The sequence below is a fragment of the Pseudorasbora parva genome, chromosome 11 (genome assembly GCF_024679245.1).
Source record: "Pseudorasbora parva isolate DD20220531a chromosome 11, ASM2467924v1, whole genome shotgun sequence".
NCBI classification, from domain to species: Eukaryota; Metazoa; Chordata; class Actinopteri; order Cypriniformes; family Gobionidae; genus Pseudorasbora; species Pseudorasbora parva.
Window position 1 is genome coordinate 300,355 of NC_090182.1, and position 27,811 is coordinate 328,165.

Sequence of the window (27,811 nt, forward strand, 5' to 3'; positions counted from 1 at the left end):
ATTTCTGGAATTTCGGGAGGAGATTGGAGCTTTAACCTCTACAGTTTATTTGACAGAGAGCTGTTGATCAGGGGTGAGTGTGGGCGGGACCTTGATATTGCGGCTCCAGTTCGCGCTGACTCCACCCCAAGATGTCAGCTCCATATTTGGACACCGGTGGCTTCACTTACTACAATGAAATAGAGTGAAGTTACGTCGTCCATCTTGTTGGAGTCTATGTTGGTTTATGGAACCTGTTGGCACCTTTTCAACCAATTTGCACCAACCAGCATAGTCAATGGAAGCGTTAAAAATGTTCCTGTTTGAGTGTAATGTATGAGAGTTAAGCACATCCTATCCTTGCAGTCTTGGTATTGAGAAATGGCCACGGTGTGTCATGCTAACCTTCGAGCTCCACTTTCCAACCCTAATGAAACACCTGAACAGGCTAATCCAGCTCTCCGAGTCCTCTTATAAAGCGTCAGGTGAGTTAGATCAGGGCTGGAGCTGAACTCTGCAGGTCAGTGGATCTGGAGGCCCACTCCTGATATATGTGTTAGTTGGCCGTTGCCTGCAGTCTTTGTGGCGTTCCAGCTCAACCTTTGGGCCTTGACGCAGGTGACACATGGCTTTGACCCTACCGTTAGGGCTTTAAGAAGGCTCATTGTCCTGCAGAGTTTAGCTCCAACCCCAGGTAAACACACCTGAACCAGCTAATCAAGCTCTTACTCGGCAGACTACACACTTCCAGACAGGTGAGCTGAGGCGAGTCGGACTGAGTTTGGACAGCTCTGGTATAAAGGCAAGACTAGGTGAACAAATCCACCTCAAAAGGGAGAACCAGTGCGAGTTCACAGCACATTTCATCAGGGATCGTTTGCCACCACGGAGTGTACAGCACATCATCACTAAAAACTCTCCTAGATTCTCTTACTTGTGCACGTTTTGCTTAATAACAGTCTGATATCCGTCAGCACACTCATTTCAGCTGATGTTTGTGTAGTGTCTGCTTACGTCCTGCCACTTCCATTTATAGTAATTAATAGAGCCTCATCCTTCATCTCACTGACTAAACCTCTCTCTCGTCATTTTACACAGCCGCCCTCGTCTGTCTATTTCTGCGAGTCTTTTCTGTTCATTGGTAATTTTAGTGGCGCCGTCAGACCATGTCATGTCCCAAACAGTGATCACACCGAGTGGAAGTTCAGAGAGACAGATGGAGAGGAAAATACAACCAAAATACTGTGGGAATATATAATACAGTCATTTATTCCTGAATTTATCATCATTACTCTAGTCTTCAGTGTCACATGATCATTCTCATATGAGGATTTGATCCTTAACACACATTTATGATTATAATCAGTGTTAAACCCACCTCAGATTTCAGTGGGAAACGCGTTAGATTTTATTTTCCATGATTCTTTGATGAACGTGAAGTTCAAAAGAACAGCATTTACCTGAAACAGACTCTTTTGTAAGATTATGAATGCCACTTTTGATCAGTTTAATGTATTCTTGAATGTGCTCGGATGTTTGAACGGTAGAGTATAAGCATTACTGAGACCAAAAGCTCAAACCGTGGAAGTCTAATCCAGGATTGGGAATATGTTTTAGAATGATACTGACTCCCAGTAAACCATCGCTCCTCTCGTAAGAGCAGAATCACTTCTTCTTCAAGAGGACTGGTCTTTTTGGATGAGGTCTGTTTAATCAAACTCTCCTCAGATGTCGAATGACGAATGTCCCGCTGAGACCAAATCAATAAGGCCTCACGCGTCAGACGAGCCATCAGAGCGCAGTAAACGACAGCTGTCTGGAGGACACGGCAGACAGGTCAACACTAAAGCAAATAAAACCACACCATGGCTCCTTCACCCGTACACAGATGGCCAACAGGTATTCCCATCGGGTTATGAAAATGTTCTCAGAGCATTTTTTTTCTTTGTTACTTTTGAATGTTGGGCTAAAACAACCCAACCACTGGGCTCGTCCATTTTCAACCCAGCTTGGGTTGTCTTTAACCCAACATGTTTTTGTGCAATTATATTTAGAAAACGTTGGATAGACGTCGAACTAAAACCCTTTTTGTTCCTTGACGTTTTGAGAACATGACCCTAACTGTGAATGAATGTTCTGCTATGGTGACTGTGATCGTACCTTTGAGGGAGCGTTCCTGAAGCCGTCAGATCCTCTTAGACACGAGGAGCCCTGGAGTCCTGAAGGCTGAGAATCACCTGAAATAATCTGATCTGAATGAAATCAGCTCATGATAACTGAACAGATGATGCACAGGACCGGCTCATGGCCACTCGTCCGGCAGGCAGAAGACTGAAGTGTGTGTGAAAGCGTTTTAAACACTGCCATCTGCTGGTGAACACTGGGGCGAGCCGGCTTTACACCACATGATTCACTAAGCTTTTTAAGGCACGTCTTTTATATTTTCCTTCACTTTAGCTGAATCCAGTTCGTTTAGTCATCTGTAAGAGAAATCACTGGTGCTGCGTCACACGTCGCCTACTTATACTACGCTCTAAACGGGCTCTTTTGTGAAGATAAAGTGCATACGTTTGAGGGAGCAGCGAAAGAGCACACAAGCTTTGGGACATGACGTCCTTAATGATGACTCCCTGTCAATCATCGTGTTAAAACCCTCCACATGTCATTTCCTGCGGTTTCAGAGAGAGCTGATCATGAGTCACTCAAACGTTTATCTAAACCTCTCAGCGTCGGCTGGTCACTGTAATGTAATGTCGTTTTTTGATAGCCTACTTTTACTCGTGTGTGTAGCTCAGAACCGAATCCTCCTCCAAAGTGCGATGGGTTTGAGCAGTATCAGCCTTTATAGTGTGCGCGGATCCACACTTAGAAACACCACAGGAGATAGTAGAGCATTCGAGGACTTCTGACATGCTCTTTTCAACATACAACGCTTTGGGATGGACACTGGGACGCAGTGTGTGTGTGTGTAGTATGAATGTGTATCTACATGCGCTGTTGTCATTATCATGAGATCTACACATCATCCAATGACCCAGATCCTCTCCTGTGGCCTCGTGGGATAGTAAAGTGTCCATCGTATGCTCTCTTCAGGACCTCTCCGGTAGTACCTCACCCTGTTTCCTGCACGTTTAGGAGAACTGAGAGGTTTTTCCTTTTGTCATACTGTCGTTCGCCTACTATAGGGAAGTCTGGGTTTGGATGCAGGCCATCTTTGCTCATGTGCACTCAGGTCAGGTCGTTTTTTTTTTTTTTTTTTTGGTAAATCAACAACACCAGATTTAAAGAGAAAGGTTTAGATTTTAAAGATTTTAAACATTTTTGTTAGCCGGGCAGGAATCACTCACACAGACAAAAATAATCTTCTTATAAAAATTCCCTTTATTTGGCGTAATGCTGTTATATTTACAGAAGTGTTAGAGGCATTGAGGATGTGTTTCATGCAGCGTCCAGCAGAGGATCCCACAGCCAGCATGAAGACACCGAATGGTGTGTGTGTGTGTGTGTGTGTTACTGTCACATTTATTTGCAGACATGTCCTCCCCCAAAAACACCCATGTCATAGTTCCCTTTATGATTATCACTATCATTGATATATTTATCGTTTTTTTCTTCTTCTTCTTTTTTTTTTAACAAACTACATTTTTTTTATTCAACAGATAAAATAGGTCACAGTGTTCTATTCCAGCAAGCGGAACGTTATGAACAAACGTTCCTCCAGTAACGGTAATGGAATGAGTTATCCGGTCTTCGATAAGATGATAAACATCCTTCACACAGCCATCATAGAGCGTTCATGAAGTGTGTGAGTGGCGTGTTTCTGAGCGCTGGAGAAAACCGTCCTGATTCAGTGTCTGCGGTCAGATGAGATCTCTGTCTAACGTTATCATCGTAGCTTATGAAAAAAAGACTCTCACCTCAGAAAAGAGAACTTTCCTGTCCTGTGCTCTTCAATATCACTTCATATCAGCGCAGGAGAAACTACGAGCATTATGAGCAACGTTACACTGTCAGTTAGTAAGTCATGAAATAAAAGCAGAGCACCAGTAGATCTCGTAACTGGTCGTGTGTTAGCTGAGAAGGCATGCGGAGTTCATTCTTCATCAGGAGCGGTTATATGACTCAATAACAGTTCATGTTTAATTAAAGTTAAAGTCTGATGTATTTAGTAATGTTACCATAATGATTGAAGAATGTAACGTTCTCTTAACGTTTGAAGAATGATACAATGTAACGTTCTCTTAACGTTTGAAGAATGATACAATGTAACGTTCTCTTAACGTTTGAAGAATGATACAATGTAACGTTCTCTTAACGTTTGAAGAATGATACAATGTAACGTTCCCTTAACGTTTGAAGAATGATACAATGTAACGTTCTCTTAACGTTTGAAGAATGACACAATGTAACGTTCCCTTAACGTTTGAAGAATGATACAATGTAACGTTCCCATAACGTTTGAAGAATGATACAATGTAACGTTCCCATAACGTTCACACAACCAAAAGGTTTGAAATAATATTTCATAACTTAACGGGAATGTTAGCCGAATGTTTTTAGACTATATTTGTGTTATCTGGAATGTTAGAATGAAGGAATGTTTCATAATTTTGAACTGCACATCACTGTGTGTTAGGGTTAGTTAAGGTCAGTAAACTGAACTAATCATCACCGGGCAGAAATGACCAGTATCTCTTCAGTGTCTCCACAGATGATTTTTTCTTGCAGCGTATAATGTTCTGAGTGAATGAGCATGATGGCACGTCAAGATCCATTCGTAGATTAGTAAAGAGCGTTTCCTGCTGTGTTCAGCACAGATCATACACAGGGGTCAAGGGTCGACCTCTGCAGGACAGGCCACTGAGAGGTTAGTCACATATTGCTTTCCACTATACTTGTTTTGTAAAGACAAACAGAAAGGTCAGAGGTCATGCTGATGAAGGCACTCATGAAGCGGCTCTGTGGGCCGCCTGACGCCGGCACTGCAGGTAAACATACAGCGGGCTGGTGAAGGCCAGCAGACTCAGAGCGGTCAGGCCAATGTTCACCTAGAGGAATAAAGAACAGTTCTCAAACCACAGCTTCTGGAAATGCTTTAAAGAGGATCTATTATCGTCTATCTGGCTCTACTACAGCAGGTTTTCCTGTTTGGATGTTAATTATTCCCCATATTCTCCATTATTATGGCTCTTTTCTTCCCAGTCTGTCAGTGTCAGTGTCTAGTCAGTGCTCTGATTGGTCGACTGGAGCAGTGTGCTGTGATTGGTGTTTGGGAAATGCCCCGCCCCTTACATTAACCAGAAGTTTCAACACACCAATAACTAACTCAACCAGGCCCCGCCTCTTTATTCTGCATTAATTATTATAATGAGGAATATTGTGACGTGTTGGTTCCCAGAAGAATCTCAAGATGGAGGCGTTTCAGGAGCTCAGAGACTCTGGCACTGATAGAGAGAAGAACTTCTGCTCAACCCTACAGTTCTTCTTTATCAAGAACAGTTTCAAAATCTCAGAAAAATGACAAATATGCTGAGTCTATATCTGGCAAACAAGCGCTGACATTTAATGACTTCGCCCTATTTCCAGAAGTTCAACATCTGTGTCTTATCCTGAAGCGGCCTCCCTCCTGTCTCTTCCTGGGAAATGTTTGGCAGACGCGATTAGGCTGAGCTGGGAAAACACGTTCCAAAGCATTAAGCCACTGAAACAAAATAAACCCTCCCTCTGGTCAACATACTGTGTGTTCGCCATCGCCCCTGGAGGGCTATAAGAACAGTCGGGTAGTCTGAACATGTATATGTTTACTGCGGTCAAATGTAATGTTGTCCCAGTCGTTTCAACAGCAATCGACTCAAATGTTTGCATAAGGGTGAAATATTTCACAACGGGCTGATGTGTTTAACAGTGACTTCTGTGTGAGCTGTGCTTCATTCATCTATCCTACTGCCAACAGACCTCCTGTTAATATGTGTGTCCCTTAACCCAACCCGTGAGGAAGTTCTGGAGAAGCTTACGTAAAGAGGGTCTCCAGCCAGCGGTCCTTTAATGAGGGCGAAGCAGGGATACTGGAGCACCGAGAACACGGCCGACAGAGCCATCACCGTCCCATACAGCTTCCCAAAGTGTGCGGACGGAAACCTGCAAACACATTCATGCTCAGTGAACTATTCTCTTCACCTTATGGAAGCATTGACGTGTGCTAAAGTCTTCTCTTTCACAAGGGAATCTGTTGACTTGCCCTCAATCCGGCTCCAAACCTGTGTGTGTCGGTTTCTACAATCGGCCATTTTTTCCAAGTTTGACCTTTAGTGTTCTACACATTAGTGTTGTAGTCAAGACCACCTAAACCGAGACCAAGACCGAACCAGCACTCCTTAAATTCATCAAAAACATCCTTATCTCCTATCTGAGAAATGACTTGCGTATATTTAGTTAATATGTGTAATTAGAATATTAAGATACTATAGCACTGACACCAATCAAATCATTGACAATAAAATCAAAGACACAGAAGTTGCATCTGAATTGGTACAATAACACCTTCATAAATAATGTTAAGATAAATTTACCATTAAAACATTAACATAATTTAACATTCACAGAATCATTTATTCAACCGATTTGTTCAAAGCAGCCGATTCATTTAATAACGAAACGTTGGCGAATTAGCAAAGACGGTTTAAAATGTGTCGTTTAATGTTAACTTCTTGATTATTGAACGTTTGTATGAATCAATATAATAATATATTTTCTTGTCTTGCTCTTGTGATATTGCTTAATCATATTCCATGTTATATAAAAAACTACATCTCAGAATTTTTTGTTCATTTATAGAAGTTTTGGTCATGTTTGAGACAGTGCTGCATTGATTTTAGACCCGGCAGCACAGTAACAAAATCACATCACAAAGAAGTTTTTACATCAAATCACATTAATGATGTTCAATCAGACAATGCTCCAGCTATTTAGTGATATCCCTGCATCTTAAAGGGTTAGTTCAGCCAGTAATGTGCATTGTGTGATTAATTCCTCCTGTGGTTGGCCAGCCGTCAGACCTCCGCTCATCTTCAGACACAGATGAAGATATTAGTGTTGAAATCCGATGGCTCAGAAAGGCCTTCATTGACACCAATGTCATTTCCTCTCTCAAGACCCATAAAGGCACTAAAGACGTCGCTACAAAGCCCATCTCACTACAGCGGCTCTACAATCATTTATGAAGAGGCCAGAATAGAGTTAGTGCGGGAAAACACTAAATAACGACTTATATAGTGATGGCCGATTTCAGAACAAAGCTTCGAACCGTTATGAGTCAGTGAATCGATTCATGATTCGGATCGCCAAAGTCTCGTGATTTCAAATTTTGATACATGATCCGTATCATGAGTCGATTCACTGACTCATAACGGTTCGAATCAGGAGTCAATTCACTAACTCATAACGGTTCGAATCATGAGTCGATTCACTGACTCATAACGGTTCGAATCATGAGTCGATTCACTGACTCATAACGGTTCGAATCATGAGTTGATTCGCTGACTCATAACGGTTCGAATCATGAGTCGATTCACTGACTCATAACAGTTCAAATCATGAGTCGATTCACTAACTCATAACTGTTCAAATCATGAGTCGATTCACTGACTCATAACGGTTCAAAGCTTTGTATTGAAATCGGCCCATTTGCCTTCCTGGGTCTTGAGAGAGGAAAGGACATTGGTGTCAACGAAGGCCTTTGTGTAATGGTGGAGACTCACGCCACACTGATGAAGGCCGCGTTTCCTCCGTACAGGAAGGACCTGTTGAGCACCTGCAGGATGAAGGTGAGGTACTGCAGAGGAAGGACAGGTGTGGCGGCACACACAGAGAACAGCACACACTGCAGAGCCGTCAGAGCCAGGGACAAGATGGCCGCCTTCAGGTCTGCTTCTCGCTCACTCTCTCCTGTAGTCAAGGGAAGAGGGTTGGGTTCGAGAATGAGGAACAGGGAGTCAGTCAAACTTTATTTCTGCTTTTTATTTGCCACAAAATTAATGTCATGAGCGTTTGGTATTGAAATGAATATGACGATGTTGTCACTGACAGAGGTTAGGTGAACTATCTCTTAAATCGGTCTAAGAGAAATCAGACATTTGTAAAAACTAATTATAACTTTAATTTAAATCATCTTTTATAAAAAATAAAAAAGAAGTTTGATTTAACTTTTAACCACAAGGTGGTGCTGACTCAAAACCTTTTAAATCCCTTCAAAGCATGATGTCAAAGACAAATACAGAGTTTGGTAATGATACGAAAAACCTCCACTAATTGGCGCTGTTTCAAAACTTCTCTGGTTCCTTCGGCCACCGTGGTGATGACCCATAACAAGTTTTGTAACAATCTGCTCATGGGTTCATAAAATACAGAATTTTAGCACAAAATTTAAAAAAGCTGACTGCCAAAATGGCTGATATGGTAAAATTGTTATTAGTTGACTCTGCATGTCAGCATGAATCAAACAAGACCTCATTTATGATCTTTGGACAAACCCATCAGAAGTTATAAGCCAAAATAGCCATTTTTCGTTTCTCCGGACCAGTAGGTGGCACTGCGACGAAACTGCAGGTCACTTCAGGTCATGATTGTGATGACATGTACCAAGTTTGGTTTGAATACGATAAAGCGTTGCGGAGATACAGCCTTAAGTGTGTTTTGGCAACCGCTACGTAAACTTGATTCGTGAAATGATTTGACGAATCAACTTGAATTCCACTTTTTGTCAGCATGGTCTGAAGATGATCTGGTTCTATTTTTGTCTAAATTGGACCAAGGGCCTAGGAGGAGTTTGAAAAAGTTAGTTTTCTGTTAATTAAAAATGGCGGGACTTCAGCCAAGGAATCAGAGAAACAAATAATTTTGTTTCTAGCCCTTATGGTTCAAAAGTTATTAGCATAAACATGAGTGAAATTTTGGACAGTTGGTGGCGCTAGAGGGATTGAGTTAGAGACTCCAAATTTGGTGTGGTTACTATTGGTACTGACCTCTACCAGTGTACCAAATTACATAACTTTCCCACAAGCGGTTCTATGGGCTGCCATAGACTTCAATGGCGGAATAATATTAATAATAAATCTAACGATTTCAACAGCGGCTCCACACCTTCGGCGGTTGGCCCGTAAAAACAGGAACGCCATCAACTACAAAAGGTGCCTACCTTTGGTGCTTGGCCCCTAATAATACATTTATTTTATATAGTGCCTTTAAAAGTGGATTTCTCAAAGAGCTTTACACGCTCACACAACAAGAGAGAAAAACAACACACTTTAAATACAAAATATAAAAGCAATCCTAAAACAATCTTTTACGAAGAGATTTAAAAGTCACTAGCAAGCAAGCAACTTTATTTATATAGCACATTTTTAAACAACAGCCGTTGCCCCAAAGTGCCTTACAGAGATAAAATAACAGACAACATTAAAATAAAATCAACGTAGCATACACCCAAGCTAATGTATGAGCTTCCCTGATATCAGCCGGGAGAGAATTCCAGAGTTTAGGAGCATAGGAAGAGAAGGCTCCGTCACCCCCGGAACGAAGCCTTGGGAACAACCAAGAGACGCTGAGAGAGGAACGCAGATTACGACGGAGTGTGTTACGTCAGGAGATCAGTCCCGCTCTGAGGAGCCAGTAAAGCAAAGCCCTACACCGAAAAAAAGCTCTTCTGACTCAGTCATTCTGTCTCGTTTCCAGTCTAAATATCTGAATATTCTTAAATCAAGATGCATTTACTAGATCAGTACAACAACATAAGATATTTTCTCTTGTTTTATTGAAAACAAAATCTAAATGAAGAGAGTTTTTGCTTAAAACAGGCAAAATGATCTGCCACTGGGGTGAGAAGAATAATCTTATTTCTGTTTGGGACGGAAACAAGAAACAAGATTTCAATCAGAAATAAGATTATTCTCCTCACCCCATTGGCAGATCATTTTGCCCGTTTTAAGCAAAAACTCACTTCATTTAGATTTTCTCCCCCCAAAAAACAAGCAAAAATATCTTACGTCATTTTACTGATCTAGTAAATGCATCTTGATTTAAGAATTGTTAGATATTTGAATTGGAAACAAGAAAAAAATACTAAATAAGAAGAGCAGTGTATATGCTAACATACGTTTTTTTAAATGAATACGCAGGGAGCCAGTGCAGAGACGCCTGACCCCAGACGCCTGACCCCAGACGCCTGACCCCAGACACCTGACCCCAGATGCCTGACCCCAGACGCCTGACCCCAGACACCTGACCCCAGACACCTGACCCCAGATGCCTGACCCCAGACACCTGACCCCAGACACCTGACCCCAGACACCTGACCCCAGACACCTGACCCCAGACGCCTGACCCCAGACGCCTGACCCCAGACACCTGACCCCAGACGCCTGACCCTAGACGCCTGACCCCAGACGCCTGACCCCAGACGCCTGACCCCAGACAGAACTCTAGCAGCTGAATTTTATAAATATTGGAGTTTGTCAATTGAGGATTTGGATCCTCCGACTAGAAGACCATTAGAGTAGTCAACACATGAGGACAAAAGAGATGAAGGAAAATGAAGTAAACGTGTTGACCTGGCTCTCGCTGCTTCCCCTTGTGGCGGTCCATGATGAGGCCGTTCCAGGGAGCGCACAGGATCCCACACAGCTGAGTGAACGCAAACGCATTCGTGTATCTGCCGACTGAGGAAACAATACGACTGATTAAGAACAGGAGTCAAGCTCATGATGAACTCATGATGCACACGAGTCTATATCTATACATACTGCTTAAGGCAGGCATTCACCTGATCCACATAAACAGCTGGACATGAGGATAATGCAGTGTGTGTGTGTGTGTGTGTGTGTGTGTACCGAGGACTGGGTCACCAGCGGCCAGATGATTCAGCATGGGGTTCAAGGTCCCGATGAACAGGTAGTGTCTCAGCTGCATCACAGAAAGCCACAGCAGATGCCAGAGGAAGGACCAGGAGAACAGACAGCTCTTAAAACTACGCTCTGACAAAACACACACACAATCATAGAGTTAATACACTTCACACTTCACAATCTCAAGTTTTTGCTTAAAATAAGATAAATAATCTGCCAATGGGGTGAGAAAAATAATCTTAATTCAAACAGAAAACAAGATTATTTCTCTCACCCCATTGGCAGATTATTGATCTTATTTTAAGCAAAACCAATAGTCAAGACAATAGTTTTTTATTTTTCTAGTAAATGTTTCTTAATGTAAGAATGTTTAGATATGTTGACTAGAAACAAGACAAAAATACGAAGTAAGTGTTTTTTTGCAGTGCAGAAGTTAAAATAATTCAGGACAATACTGTGGCCCGATGAGGATCTGGAACGAGACCTTTGACTGTTACACACTGCAGTTTATTCTAATGGAGACCTGCCCAATGACACAGGAAGTGACATTTCAAATCTAAAGCCAAATGTTACCAAAAGTGTTATTACTAAAACTAACACATTACATGATTGTTCTCGAATAAACAGATATAAAACAATGTGACAGTGTTTGATGTACTGTATTATGGGATGGCATTTAGGTGGCTGTGTGTTGAGGGGCCAAGCACTGAAGCTGCTGTAGACCCTACTGTGATTGTAAGTGATAGTTTTCGTATTTCTCTTCTATGGCATGTCTATGAACTGTAAGTAGGAAAATGTTGAAAACTGGCACACATGTAGTGATGGTAATGAACAGTAATCTGACCAACTTTGGGGTCTCTAGGACCAACTCTATAGCGCCACCACCAGTTCAAAAGCGTCCATCGCAGTAGTGGACATTTGAAAAAGTTCCTCAAAAACTGTCTCAGATGATGAACCTGTCTTCAGTAAAGCCAACCGTGAGTCTTCATCCAGACCATAAGAGGCACTGAGGCCAGAAACTGTGCTTCTGTTCCAGTCTTTCTGGGAATGATCTAATCTGAACGTATTAAACACAACATGCTGTGCCAAAATCTTAAAGAGTTTTACATTAAAATGCACCATGATAATTCATCATAAGTGGCCCGTCCAGAAACCAAATTAATGACATCAAATATAATCATGTGATGTGTCACACAGGGACTTCTGGGAATGCCTTTTCACTAGCTTCACCACAAATCATACAGGATTACCGGTTACCAATCAGACATTATTAAAGTGTAGTTAAAAGTGTACAGTGACTTGTGTGCTACAAAAGTGTGGGCTAATTCTGCGCTGCCCTTTATACGGCACCGGCGTACAGCAGAAACGGCGTATGAACTACAGAAGCATGTGTGTTTAATGAGCTGGCCTACCCGTGGTGTCTGTGTTTTGGCCTTGGGCAGAAGTCTCTTTAACTGGCATTTCCTCCTCAGACTTAGAAGTCTGGATGTTCTTCTCATCAGTCTTTGCAATGGTATAATCCTGAGTTACTCCACAGCTCACCCTATTGGCATGAATAAAAAACAGTCACAGGCAAAGCATTGTTCTGTGAAACATACTGTATATACGGTGACGTGAATCTGTGCAGAACAAGCATTCTGCAAAAGCCCAAATAAACGGAGACCCTTTTCCTACAGGCCAAGTTCTTGTGTTATTCTCAGCTTCTATAAAGCTCCAGATGTTCTCCAGGCCTGGGTTTGAGACGCTCGGCATGTTTCTGAAGGATTGAGCGTGTGCTTTACCCGTAGCTGTAGTTCTCCGGCAGCGGGTACGGGATGTGCGTTCGAGGCATCAGGACAAACGTTCTCAACAGATGGAAGACACTGCAGCTGGCCAGGAAGAGGAAAGAGGCTCGCATGGATACTCCATCCTCAAACAGCAACTGCGGGACAAAGACCGGACCGTCAGGACTCATCTTAACACGATCTGAAGGGAGGGCTTTTATTGGCCTCTTACTTTGACGATGAGGAAAACCGCAGAGGAAGAGTCAAAGGCTCCATTATACAGCGTGATTATAGTGGAGCGGTGCGCGCCGAAGAGATTCGCCACCTGGAGACAGCAGAGGACATGACGGTTCTTTACATCTTAAAGAGGACACTATTATGGGTTTATAGTTAATGTTAGAGGGTCATATAATGGAAAACATGAAAACCACACTTAATGTTCAGTAATATTCTTGACTGATTGACACCACTGAATGATGATGACATCACTGTCTTCTTCAGAGATGCTTTATAGCGGATTCCACTGTTCCATAATTAAAGGGTTAGTTCACCCAAAAATAAAAAGTAAACTGTGCAAAGCTTCCGAGTTCTACGTCAGAACGGCGGCTCACCATTGGCGTATATGTCATGGTGCTCAAGTGAACAGCTTCGGCCAATAATGTTCAAATGTCCGGGTTGTACGTTTTGACTACCTTGTTTTTTTGACTTCTACGTCTCGGTGTTGCACACAAAAGTATTCTTGTGGCTTCATAACATTAAGGTTGACCCACTGGAGTCACATGGACTGTTTTATTGATGTCTTTACTGCCTTTCTGGACCTTGAAAGTAACAATGACGTTGCTGCCTATGGCTGGTTCAGAGAGCTCTCCAATCTACAATCTCCAATCTAACTATAGACCTACAATCAGGTCCATAGTTAACCCAGACTATATCAGGTCTATAGTTAACCCAGACTATATTGGCTCTATAGTTAAGCCAGACTATATCAGGTCTATAGTTAACCAAGACTATATCAGGTCTATAGTTAACCCAGACTATTTCAGGTCTATAGTTAACCCAGACTATATCAGGTCTATAGTTAACCCAGACTATATCAGGTCTATAGTTAACCCAGACTATATCGTGTCTATAGTTAACCCAGGCTATATCAGGTCTATAGTTAACCCAGACTATATCGTGTCTATAGTTAACCCAGGCTATATCAGGTCTATAGTTAACCCAGACTATATCGGGTCTATAGTTAACCCAGACTATATCGGGTCTATAGTTAACCAAGACTATATCAGGTCTATAGTTAACCCAGACTATATCGTGTCTATAGTTAACCCAGGCTATATCAGGTCTATAGTTAACCCAGACTATATCAGGTCTATAGTTAACCCAGACTATATCAGGTCTATAGTTAACCCAGACTATATCAGGTCTATAGTTAACCCAGACTATATCGGGTCTATAGTTAACCCAGACTATATCGTGTCTATAGTTAACCCAGGCTATATCAGGTCTATAGTTAACCCAGGCTATATCAGGTCTATAGTTAACCCAGACTATATCGTGTCTATAGTTAACCCAGGCTATATCAGGTCTATAGTTAACCCAGACTATATCAGGTCTATAGTTAACCCAGACTATATCGGGTCTATAGTTAACCCAGACTATATATGGTCTATATTTAACCCAGACTATATCAGGTCTATATTTAACCCAGACTATATCAGGTCTATAGTTAACCCAGACTATATATGGTCTATATTTAACCCAGACTATATCAGGTCTATAGTTAATTTGGCATCGTACCACTAAAAGAACATGAAGGTTAAAGGAGAAGCACACTCATATTCATTCATTCATACTCTATATTCCAGCCATCACTAATGATTTGACGCGTGTTCTGGGATGTCCAGTACCTGTATGTTGGTCATGAGGAAGAGGATTCCTCCCACAGAGATGAAGGACAGCGCAGGGAAGAGGAGGATTGACGTCGCTGCAAGAGGGAACAGCACTCATGACTACAAACACACTCAGCTCTATCAATACACAGAAGGTCAAATAAAGATAAAAACGCTCCTTACCAGGAGTGGAAAAGGCTATTAACAACATTCCTGCAGTGTAAACCGATCTGGAAAGTAAATCATAACACAGAATATGAGAATATGAGAGTAGGTTTCTGTGTGTGGAGCATGTGGATTGTGTTATTACAGACTGAGATTTATGATCTGAGAAAACTATTTGGACACTTAAGCCTCGTATATTGAAAGCTTGGGGTCAGTCTTGTTTTTAAAGACAATAAAGTTTTACCAGCAAGAATGCATGACATTTAATAGTGACAGTGAAGATTTTTACATTTCTATGTCAAATAAACGCTGTCCAATTCATCAAATCCTGAAAAATAAGGTCATAAAAAATCATTTCAAAGCTGATAATAATCATAAATGTTTGTTGATGATCAGATCCTCATCTGAGAATGATTAGTGAAGGGTCATGTGACTCTGAAGACTGGAGGAATGATGATAAACTCAGCTCAGATCACAGGAATAAATCACACTTTACTGTATATTCACATAGAAAACCGCTGGTTTACACGGGAGCAATAAACGGGAGTTTGATCAAAAAATGAGCAGATGAGACTCTTTCAGAAACATTATAACTTTTTACTTTTGAAGTGTATGAATGAAGTTCACATCATATGATCTATCAACCATCACTATAGTCGATCCGGCAAACACTGATCTAACGGCAGTGTCATGTCCTTGGCCAAAAACAGTCATGGCATTAATTGGTAAGAATATGCAACACAGAACATTTCCTAAAGATGCATTCAGTTCAGAGATGCTGGACGTGTCGAAGGGACGCCATTAAACATCCAAATGTTTGCTGGGATCTAACTAAAGCGAAACTAAATGTGTCAGGAGAGAGGCTGCGGTTCTTTCTCAATATAAACGATTCTAATCTTACGTTTGAGGCTCAGGTTAAGAAGGATTGTAGGCTAGATTGAATTGTTCTAATTTCAGGTTTATTAAAGGGTTACTTCAGCGATTAGCATATGGCTTTATATCAGTAGAAACCCTGGAGTATATTCAAATGATTGTGAGGTGAGATTTGCATTTTATTTCTGGAAAAATTCTTCCTATGATGCAAATTGGCGATATTTGCATCATCGGAGGAATGTTTGGCCAAAGGCTAAAGACTCCAGCCAGCAGAGGGAGCCGTTTCCTCATGTTTAACACTCGCTCATGAGGATGGAGATCACACTCACAGCTCAGCTCAGCTCAGGCACTCATTTAAACGGAGCTATGGTGAGCAATGGAAGTCTTAACTTCTCAAATTAATTCCTATGGAAGTTAAGCTTGTAAAGGCATGAACTGAAGCGCTCCAGACTGAACACGTGTTGTGAATGTTTGCCGCGAGTGTAGTCGCGATTACCTCAGCTCTCATCACGAGAGCTCATCAGCTCATTTATCTCACTCCTGCAGTTAGTGCTCAGTGCTGTGAGACTCACGCGGCGACTCGATCGTTATATTGAACACACACGTTCAGTTTTTAACTGTAGTGTCTTCTCCAACTCAGTCACAGTAATCCAGGAGCGGTGGCTGTGGGCGTGGCCTCACAGGGCAGTGAAGCATTCTGGGAATTGTAGTCTTTAATCCCCATGAGACAAAAATACATGTTCTGTCTTTTCTCAGTCTTGAAGGCACCAAATTCAAAAATAATTTCACATTTCTACTTCCTTAATGACCCAGTTTAAATACAGATTCATCTTCCCAGCGCTGAAGTACCCCTTTAAGGATTATATATCTTTATTTCGCATATTATTTACTGTCTAACAACCTGATTTCAGGCAAGTGCAACGATTATTATTAATATTTCCGTATTAGTTTTATTGATTGTGTATTATTAGATCATAAATCATGTTTTAGGATGACTTTAGAGTACAGATGATAATGTCTGGCACATTGACTGAAAAGCTTATTAATGTGCACTGTCAAAACTAAACTAAGAAAAAACAACTAATCTTGTGTTTTGGTAAAGTGCTTTGGCTCTCTTTCTAAATTCCTCTTGTTTTTGTTCCTCTAATGTAATGCGTCGGGCTCGTAGCCACACTCATTCAGAGCTCACTATAGGTCATCCCTGGAGACTGAAAGCATTCCCCAAAGCCCGCAGATCCCGCTGTCCTGCCAAATCTCTGACATCACACCGCTGTTTCCATGCACTTCTCTCCTAATGCTTTTGAGGTCGAAACAAGAGAGACAATAATGGGAACACACACACACACAAACACACATAAATCTGACTCACATTCCCAGCAGCCTGGCCACTGTGGTCCCGAAGCGGTCAAACAGGAAGCCATTTGGCAGCGTGAGGAAGTTGTTCATGAAGGATGCGATGGTGAAGACCAGAGAGAACTGCTCATCTTGTTGCCTGCAATCTAGCACATGAAGCCAGTGTTAAACACACACACACACACACACACACACACACACACACACACACACACACACACACACACACACACACACACACACACACACACACAGGTGGACAGCAACTAAATTGCATGCACTCAAAAGATAAATATTGGTTTCATTTGAAGTGTTTGCCGTGGTTGCCTAAAGTGAGCCGTGTCGAGAGGGCTGAACTTTCACTTCTGCTGAACGCTTGACATGGGAACGCTCGGCTGTTAGAGTAAAGTTTCTGTGTGAGAAAGGGTTCATTTCCGTCATGATGACTTTTTGAATTTTGAACACATATTGAACAGATAAAAATGAGGCAGAAATGTTAGTGAGGGATGATTTGGGAAGAGAACTGATGTCCCGTGCTGTAGATGTGCACATCTCTGACCCTGGAGTGTCTGAGGTCTGATATCATCTGATAGTTTAGAGATACCACTATTAGAAAACCTGAGGGTGTAAAAAACTCGAAATATTGAGGAACTCTCCTTTAAAGTTGTCCAGATGAGGTCCTCAGCAATGCATATTACTACTTATAATACATTTATGATATATTTACAGTAGGATATGTACTACATATCTTCATGGAGCATGATCTTGATATCATAATGATCTTGTCATAACAGAAATATGGATATTTCTGACCGTTATAATGTAGTGTTGGCTATCGTCAGATATACCCGTGAGATTTTGACTGGCGTTGGGCTCCAGGGTCACGGAGGTATTCAGGGCCGTAATGGGTCGCAGTGTTGTGCATTTATTAAACTTGCGGATTAATCGTTAATTAATTGTTTAGCGATCGCAGAGTAAAAGAAGACATGAATTAAAGCCGATATTGCTTTAATGAAAGATGTTCCTTTAAACCCGATGGCGAGTTTCAGTGGAACGACACACAGCAACGGCTAGCGGAGGAGCAGAAGAGCTGAATGAGAACGTTTTGGCTTCCCCGTAAAATATAATGATGATGATGAAGGAAGAAGAGCGGATAAAACTGACAGTATGAAGGCCGCGTGGCACGAGAACGCCGCATGAAAGTGGCAATACACCTCGGACGCCTGTTTCAGACACACTGTGTATTTTTTCCCTACCCATCTTAAAGGGATAGTTCACCATAAATGAGCCTGATGTTGACCTGCTGACCCCTCAGGGCATCATAGGTGTGTGTGTTTCTTCAGGAGAACACAAATGAAGATGTCTAACTCAGCTGTTGCTCGTATAATGCATGTCAATGGGGTGTATTTCTATAAGAGTAAAACACACACACACACGAATCCATATTAAACCCTGAGGCTCGTGGAGACACACTGATGTCTTAAGACCCGAAACTAGGGCTGCACGTTTTTAAGTTTTTCATTAACCGTTAGCCGAGGCCCTTAGCGGTTAATACTCGGTTAGCCATAGTGTGTGTCAGGGTTATTTTTAGTTTATTAATTTGACGACCACCATCTCCGTAGTGAACGCGCCTATAGAGAGAAATGCACATCATGGATTACACAATCAGAGAGTATCCTATTTCTTTTAGTTTTAAATTGTTAAAAGACATTTCAAGTTTCTTAAGGTCTATTTCATGTCTGTGAGGCGTACGCTGAGTTTCGTTAAATTAGGATGAGATGCGCTCCAGTTCACGAGCGATGCGAGTGGCCGCGAGGGCGCCGTCATGATTAGGGCATGCAGTAAAATATGCAGCGGAGAGCGATTCCCACAGCGTTTGACTCGCGCGGCGGAGAGCGATTCCCACAGCGTTTGACTCGCGCAGCGGAGAGCGATTCCCACAGCGTTTGACTCGCGGCTGATGAGCCTCTGCCGGCAGAGAGTTCAAGCATCTGTGGACTCGTTCCTTCAGCTCTGGCCATCTTGCTTTCAGTCCGCGATTAGCTTTTGTTGTTTTCTTCATTACAGTTAAAGTAACGTCTGCTTTTCTCTAGTCATTCACAAGTTTCTCACTTCAAACTTTCTTTCTTCTGCTCCGTTATGCCCAGCGCGTACCGCTCCCGCTCTGCTTCTGCCCTAATGCGACTTATAGTCCAGTGCGATGTTTGTTATTTTCCTCTTCATGACTCATATTTTGACTGATGCGACTCATACTCCGGAGCGACTTATAGCCTGAAGAATGCGGTAAGCACTGCATCGCAATACTTGCATTTTGCCCCGTCACTCTCATTTTTAAAGTGCTCCCACGCTTTCTTTGCCCGCTTAGAAAGCTGGTCATGACTTCTTCTTGTGGATATTACAAATGTCTGGCAGCGCTCTGGCGGTCTCTAGGGGTGCAAACATATATTACAACTAAATTCAAGGCACGTCATTGACGCCACTTAACCGAGCAAAATGTTTCACTCGGTTACGCAACTTTTAACGGTTAATCGGTCAATCGGTTAACCATGGACACCCCTACCCGAAACGATCGCTTTCTGACAGAAACACAACAGTATTTGAGTTATTATTCACCTAATTTCAGACGAATCTCATCTAGTGTTTCCGACGCCATTACTTACGGTGAGGACGGTCAAAATACCGGCGCGATCATAGATATATTATTAGCGGGATCGGTCGAATGAGGCATCTATATAAATATATTTATGATCGCGCCGGTAATTTGACTTTACTCACCGGAAATAATGGAGTAGTGTACTCCGCCCACCTCCAAACACACACACACACATACATACACACACCTTCAGTGGCGGTTCCGTTGATGGTGGTGTTCACACACACACTGCTGAAGTATCCCTCAGTCTTCAGCACGAACACCAGCGTGGCCCATCCGAACACGGCCCCGGCGAAACACACACACTCCAGCAGGCCTGAGATCAGTGTGAGCCAGGAGCGAACCCTCCGCCCTCCGTCCTGACAGCCCAACATGTCTGATCCTGGAACACACACACACACACACACACAGTCAACACTCAGAGCCGCAAGCACACTGCATGAGCCAAGACATGAGTGCACTGTTTACTTCTGAGTCCTCACACTTCTCCTCCTCTCTCTCACACACACACTCGCTGGCTCTTTATATGGATGTCTGCGCTGCTTTCCCTCCCATTCACACAAATCCCTCCTCTCTCTCTCTCTCTCTCTGACACACACACACACACTCTCTCTCTCTCTCTCTCTGACACACACACACACACACACACTCTCTCTCTCTTTCACCGCAGAGAAAGCATGCAAATAAGAGGATGGCTTCTGATGTCCCCTGTTCCTGTCCAACCGGTCTCACACACACATGCTCTTTACACTCGACCTGAAGGCCTGAGATGTGTGTGTGTGCTCCGGGTTAAAGCGTGAGATGTGTGTGTGTGTGTGTGCTCCAGGTTAAAGCGTGAGATGTGTGAATGCCGCTGAGCCTGTCTGAGTGACGTAGTCGATTGTGAAATGCTGAGATTCGTGACTATGACACCCCAGGAGGCTAAAATTAATGAAAGCAGAAGTTAAACGTGTGATTGGCACAAGACGGCTGTCCGAGGCTTCCCTGCCGGTCTGAGGCCCTGAGTGATGCAAGTGTTCAGAATAAACGAGTCCTAATCGCACTTTCACACTCCAGATCACAAGACCTCAGAGATTCCTCTGCACTGTGACCGTCCTCAGAAGAGCATGAGCAGGAATCATCATCAGGGAACCACACACACACACACACACACACACATTCTGCATTTTTACTTTCTCATAAAAACTCCTCCTGTGTGATTTATAAGCCTTTTGAAGAGTGGGGCCGTGGGTAATGTCCTCATATTTCACCCTCTCCTGTAATACCTACAGTGGGTACAGAAAGTATTCAGACCCCCTTAAATGTTTCACTGTTTGTTATATTGCAGCCATTTGCAAAAATCATGTAACTTCTTTTTTTCTCTCATTAGTGTGCACACAGCACCCCATATTTAGCCTGGCTCTGCCCTCCTACGTACTTCCGCTCAATTTTCATTTTCCTTCAGTTCTCCGTCTGGGACTGCGGTGTAGTCTTAGGGTTTCTCTGAACACATTTTTACCGGTCCAATCAGTGAACAGAGGGAGTGGCTGAGAACGATGAGGTGTATGTCGAGCGCCAGTTCGAGATGTAGTTCAGTAATGGCGGCGGAGAAAGAGGCAAACTAAACCATTCATTGCATTGTGGCAGCGCTGCCGAATATCCAGAAGTTAAAGCCGGAGCAATAACAGTCTTTGCTGGGGTTTGTTGGTGGCCATGATGTTGTGGCCCTCCAACAGGGTAAACTCGGGAAAAGTTTGATTTCCCAGATCGCTCCGTTAGTGATGAAGGAGTTGCTGAAGCTAGTCGGACGGTAACTGTTCCTCGTGGGGTCGGAAGGTATTGCCATCATTTAAGTTACAGGGACTGGTCCGTGATTTTATTGCCGTCCGTCTCTCACCACCCGCGTGAAAATCCCCGGCCGAGTTACCGACTGCTTTTGACAAACACAAGGTCGTGTTGATGTAACAGCTGTCCGAGTCCACATCTCTGAGTTTTCAACAATATATCACTTCAAAATTCACTGTTTGTAATCATTTTTGACCCCTGCAGAACACCGTACGGTGGCTTTGCTGTTATTAGGATGCTTTTATAGACTTGTATTTCCTTAAAATGCTGGCAAGTATTTAGAAGAGCAATATATTTCATCACCACTCAAACAAATTAAAATAAAAGCACTTAAACATTTGAATTGGTCCGTTATTTATAGCAGCATTTATTATCATACCAAGCATTTGACATTTTATTTACAGCATACAGTGATGTTACAGACCACGTGAGCGCTGCGTTCTCTTCACCGTGGCGTGAATAAATCCCAATCCGAATGCACGAGTTTTAGGTTTATCCTATAGTTTTATCACTGAGGTGACATGCACATGTGCACTTTTATTTTGTCGGATTTCCATGAGTGAAACATGCGAAGGGCGCATGACATACGTCACGACCAAACGTTAGCGATTGGTTACGGCAGATCCAGAGCGGCTCAGGGCAGATCCAATAGTTTTAAACCTCAACAGGGTGCCCGCCTTCGCAGAAATAAAGCCTCGTCAATGGAGAGTGGCCAGACTCTATGTACAAATGAAATGTACGAGAGTCTGGTAAGACCAGGCTACCCCATATTGACAGAAAACTTCACTGCTGGGACTGTATTGGACAGGTGATATTTTTTCTCCACACATACCGCTCAGAATTAAGGCCATAAAGTTGTATCTAATATTTCAGATGATATTAGAGCAGTGGTGGATCCTGTGGTAAGTCATGGCCTGACAGTGAGGGACGCCGGGCAGAGAGTCCTCCACATCTAAGCCGGATCACAGCTCATCCATCATAAGGACATTCAGACTGAAAACCGCAACTCTCCATTCCAGACTGAATCTATCCACACTGTACCGTCACACTACTGTATCGCAAGTTGGCTAGTGCTCCTTTACTAACAAACATCTTTTTAGTGTTGTGTAACATACAGTACAGCACACAGCACTGCACCACTGAGACTGTACTGTAGTGTGAAGTATAGTCCTGAGATGGACAGTATTATGTCATTTGTAACATTTCAGTCATTTCATTTTTGGTTGTTGTGAAAACCTTTGTTGGAAAAAAAGAAACTATAAGTGTTGCATTGCTTCAGAGAACGATGAACTGAATAAAAACAGTGGAAACTAAAAACTGCAGTGTTTTATATAAAGTAGACGAGTGTGTTCCCCCTGATCTGAAAGTGGATTCATAAGATGCAAGTGTGTATCATTTTGTCCTAAGAGTTACATTTTGACAAAGGAATGTTAGGATTTGGTAGCAGAGCTTCAGTCTGACACCGATGTGAACGGTATATTTCCCAGTGTCCTGTCATGTTTACCTGTGTGTAGAGATTTGGCACAACGAGCGAAGTTTTGCAGAATGTGTTCAAGCAACGGGCAAAAACTGTAAGAGCAGCAGAACTGTTTGTGTAACCGTGGCCAGATCTCTGCCGTGCCATAGTTCTGTCTCTGAGCTCCTCAGGCGGTTCCTCTGACCTCATGACTCTCATTGGCTCTGACCTGCACTGTAAGGTCTGATATAGACAGGTGTGTGGCTTTCCGAACCAAGTCCAATCCGTATAATCAAACACAGCTGGACTCAGATGAAGGTGTAGAACCATCTCAAGGATGAGCAGAAGAAATGGACAGCACCTGAGTTAAATATATGAGTGTCACAGCGAAGGGGCTGAATACTGAGGGCCATGGGATATTACAGTTTTCCTTTTTTAATAAGTCTGCAAAAATGTCAACAATTCTGTGTTTTCCTGTCAATATGAGGTGCTGTGTGTACATTAATGAGAAACAAAATGAACTTAAATGATCTTAGCAAATGCCTGCAATATAACAAAGAGTGCAAAATGTAAAGGGGTCTGAATACTTTCCGTACCCACTGTGTGTCATACCCATGGCATTACATGCATTTGTGTCCTGATATCATACACACGCACGCACGCACGCACGCACGCACGCACGCACGCACGCACGCACGCACGCACGCACGCACGCACGCACGCACACACACACACACACACACACACACACACTCTCTCTCTCTTTTTGACTTGTGGGTTATATGTAAGCATCTGTTATGTAAAATATCTTATCCAGGAAAGCACTAATTAAAAAATAACATGCATTTTTATATTATCAAACAAACAAACCCACCATCTGTTCAGTCAGCGCACGAGTAAAAGGCAAACGACTGAGGAGATGCTGTGACATCAGAATATGGATGAAAACCAACTCTACAACATTAAAGATGGGAGGATATGAAACAACACTGAAACCTTTTCAAAGCTTTATATTCTGCTCCTCTCATCTTTTCCTCACTCACTTCATCCGCTCTTTCTTTATGTTCTGCTATCTCTGACTTAATTTCCCTAAAAGCACACTCACTTCTGTTTTCTAAAATTAGAATATTATACACGTCATCTATAAAACAACAGCCAGTTAATGTCAGTTTATCTAACGAATGTGAATGAAGGTTAAAGGTCGCCCACTTTACCTGAATCCCCCTGGCCCACTTTATCAAACACGTTCAGCCAAAGTGGGCCAGCAATATTTAACTAAAATATTTTAAAAAATGGTTTTGAAACATTTCATTCTTTGCATTGCATTTCCTGTTAAATGTAATACTATTTCTTCACATTAAGTGAGTAACCTTATCATTTATTAACTAAGCTCTTCCGTCAGAGGGTTTTCCTGCGGTGATGTGTGTCATAATCCCTTAAAGAAACACTTTCTCTTTAATTAAACACCACAGCCATGCTCTGAACGCGTACATCACTGACCACAGTATCTGCATTTCCCTCACACACTCGGTTCTGTTCACATGTTTAGTAACAGACCATAATACGAGATCCTACCCGACGACTCAGTCAGACCAGGAATCAGGAATCAGGACAGATGTGCCACCCTGACATCTTAGGATCAGTCCACAAGAGGATCATCTCATGATCACTCAGCTCCATTTCATTCCAGATATTCATGTCTTTCTATCTTCAGTGAAAAAACAAATGAAGGTTTTCTTCCAGGATATCCCTGTTCTAGGCCACATTCATCTTTCCCTCGATTGCAGCCAGTCGTCCTGTCCCTGCAGCTGAAAAACACCCCACAGCATTATGCTGCCGCCACCACGCTTCACTGCTGGGACTGTATTGGAGAGGTGATATTTTTCTCCACACATACCGCTCAGAATTAAGGCCAGAAAGTTCTATCTTCTATCATAGGACCAGAGAATCTTATTCCTCACCATCTTGAAGTCCTTCAGGTGTTTCTCCTCATGATGGAACCAGCGGCTGAAGGTCCAAATCAATGCAGTTCCAGAGGAAGGGCTTCAGAAACTCTGCACGTTCCCAGAGGAATAGTCTGATCCAGACTAACCATTGCACATCTACTAAACAAATGAAAATGTATATACTTTTTACACTCAAATGCTCGACTTCTGTGCTGTTCTTCTTCACGGCGTGATGTCATCACGTCAGAAAGGTCATGTGACGCAGGTGGAAGTGCCAGAAAACTCCATCTCATCGCCTCCTTCAACTTTAAAATGGCCCGTCATCATTGATCCAACTGCGTCATGTGACCTTTCCGACGTGATGTCATACGTCATGAAGAAGAACAACACTGAAGTCAAGCATTAGTGGTTAAATGTATAAATGTTTATTTTTTGGTTTGTCAGGATCAGACTCTATTCCTCAGGGATCATCAGAGCCTCTGAAGCTCTTCCTCTGACCTGCACTGATGGACCTTCAACCGCTGGTTCCCATTGAAGCCCATATGAGCAGAAAAATCCTGGAACTTAATTTCTTTTTTCCACTGAAGAAACAAAGACATGAACATCTGGGATGAGATGGTTCATCCAGAAAATAAGATCACTACACATGTAGGCCTGGTTCCACAGACCGGGTTTAGACTAAGCCAGGTTTAGCTTAGCATAAAAGCGGAAAACGAGTGGTGTGATCTATGAGCAACTAATGTACTTCTACTGACAAAAGCATTGTGTTAATGAACATATCCAGCCGAGAGGAGACTACAGAGCAGATAATGAAAGTAGTGTCCAGCAAAGCCTGCAGATTTAAAGCATGGATGTTCGTGCGAATTACTATTTTCCTGAGCATTATATCTTTTTTCCATGTTCAACTATACATAGCATCATGTGGTCACGACGTGTCAAAGGAGCTCGTGAGCAGATTAATATGTCAGAATCATAAGATTTCTGCTGACACTTCCTCAAAAAGGGGCAACGAAACACACTTTCCCTAAACTCAACATTACAGGGGCAAAGGACAAAAGAGACGAACGCACACACAGATTACTGACTCTTCTCGGTCCAGACCTGTTCATGAGTAGACACTTGCAGTGTGTGTGTGTGTGTGTGTGTGTGTGTGTGTGTGTGTGTGTGTGTGTGTGTGAGTACATTAAAGCTCACATCGATCTCAGACTGAGCCCATCTCATGAGAAGGAAATGTTTAAGCAGAAGTGTGCCAACATCTGTAACACACACTTCTGCTTTCTGGTGAATAAAAGCCCTAATCCTCATTCTTCAAATATTGCTTTTTTGGTTTATCTTATGACCGTTTCATTATTTCACAACGTGTAATAATCACTTTAATGAGCCTATTGTTTCTGCCTTATTTTAAAACAATGTCTGTTAGTGTGTAGATTTCTGTCAGGCACTGTGAACCCTCAGAATAACGGAGCCAACTCCATTAAAATACATGATTACTAAATAAACATCTACAAATCCTGCTCGTCGACTTTACAGCAACTGATTTAGTTTGGCCAACTCACTGAGGTCTGCAGTCTGATAATCAATCACTGTGTGTCACTGAAACACATGCATCTGAAGCGATGTGTTGTGGAGAAACAAATAAATGTGAAATGATCTGACTGTTGGCGATCATGATCAGTTTTGCAGATCGCGAATATCATGAGTAGAAACAGAATAATGTTAGCTAACGACACACAACGACAGCTCGCGGGTGGTTATTATACAACCACTGCAGATCCGATCAGACTGCGACATTAAACCCATCGGTGATATGAACAGAGCTTCCTCTGTCTGACCGTGATCAGATGCTCTCACTCACCGGGAGAAGGCGATCCGACGCCGCAGTCGCGTTACTCTCAGCTCCTCATCAGCCGAGGCTCTTCATCAGCGCGTTACAGCTCAGAGAGATCAGGGGATAAAGCAGCAGTGTGTGTGTGTGTGTGTGTGTGTGTGTGTGTGTGTGTGTGTGTGTGTGTGTGTGTCGCTCTGGAGGAGAACACAGATCAGTTCTCATCGAGCTGAGCAACTCTAAAAGCTTTGAATAATATTCTGAATTATAGTGATCTTGAACAAACATATAATGCGATGGGTTACACACACACACACACACACACACACACACACACACACACACACACACACACACACACACACACACACACTCACACACACACACACACACACACACACACACACACACCCCGCAGTGGGTTCTGGATGGTGTGTGTTGACTGACCTGGGTTTGGCGCCCTCTAGTGAACACGCATCCACTTGTGTGAGCTTGTGTTTTACTGACACACAGTAACACTTAAAACATTCACATTACCAGGCATAACATTATGACCTGTGAATTACAATGAGGAACTTTTTTTTTTTTTTGACAAGCATGTTTACAATTGCTTAGTCTCTGCAAATGACTGTCAGTGTTAATATATTGCTTATATACACGGATCAGGCATAACATTATGACCAGTGAATAACACTGATGATCTCTCCTGTTAGTGGGTGGGATATATTAGGCAGCAAGTGAACATTTCGTCCTCAGAGTTGATGTGTGTGAAGCAGGAGAAATGGGCAAGCGTAAGGATTTGAGCGAGTTTGGCCAGATTGTGACGGCTAGACGACTGGGTCAGAGCATCTCCAAAACTGCAGCTCTTGTGGGCTGTTCCCGGTCTGCAGTGGTCAGTATCTATCAAAAGTGCTCCAAGGAAGGACCAGTGGAGAACCGGCCACAGGGTCATGGGCGGCCAAGGCTCATTGATGACCGTGGGGAGCGAAGGCTGGCCCGTGGGGTCCGATCAAACAGACGAGCTACTGGAGCTCAAACTGCTCCAGAAGTTAATGCTGGTTCTGATAGAAAGCTGTCAGAATACACAGAGCAGCTCAGTTTGAGGCGTATGGACCAGTCAGGGTGACCTCTGACCCCTGACCCCGCCGAAAGCACCAACAGTGGCACGTGAGCATCAGAACTGGACC

General features: G+C 42.8%; 1 protein-coding gene across 2 annotated transcripts; it reads right to left on the reverse strand.

Annotated features, from left to right (window-relative positions):
- Positions 1 to 3,340: 3,340 nt before the first annotated feature.
- Positions 3,341 to 26,807, reverse strand: slc43a3b (solute carrier family 43 member 3b). Of its 2 annotated transcripts, none has more exons than XM_067456737.1 (13): positions 26,655 to 26,807; positions 19,761 to 19,955; positions 16,937 to 17,066; positions 14,713 to 14,759; positions 14,548 to 14,624; positions 12,873 to 12,965; positions 12,659 to 12,798; positions 12,290 to 12,420; positions 10,863 to 11,006; positions 10,584 to 10,691; positions 7,737 to 7,923; positions 5,994 to 6,117; positions 3,341 to 5,027 (listed from the first exon to the last, which is right to left on the reverse strand). In XM_067456737.1, the coding sequence occupies exons 2-13, from the start codon at positions 19,945 to 19,947 to the stop codon at positions 4,926 to 4,928; spliced, it is 1,470 nt and encodes a 489-aa protein (XP_067312838.1). In that variant the 5' UTR covers positions 19,948 to 19,955; positions 26,655 to 26,807; the 3' UTR covers positions 3,341 to 4,925. The 2 variants fall into 2 exon arrangements, with proteins under 2 accessions (XP_067312838.1, XP_067312839.1); XM_067456738.1 differs by lacking the exon at positions 26,655 to 26,807 and adding an exon at positions 20,042 to 20,089.
- Positions 26,808 to 27,811: the final 1,004 nt, after the last annotated feature.

Bases quoted from the DNA above. Each gene is read 5' to 3' on its own strand.
- slc43a3b (XM_067456737.1), bottom strand. From the start codon at position 19,947: ATGTTGGGCTGTCAGGACGGAGGGCGGAGGGTTCGCTCCTGGCTCACA. The intron at 12,966-14,547 runs GTACTGGACATC...TGCTGTCTCCAG, and splicing joins TCCTCATGACCAACATACAG to GTGGCGAATCTCTTCGGCGC. The intron at 10,692-10,862 runs GTACACACACAC...TTGTTTCCTCAG, and splicing joins CGCTGGTGACCCAGTCCTCG to TCGGCAGATACACGAATGCG.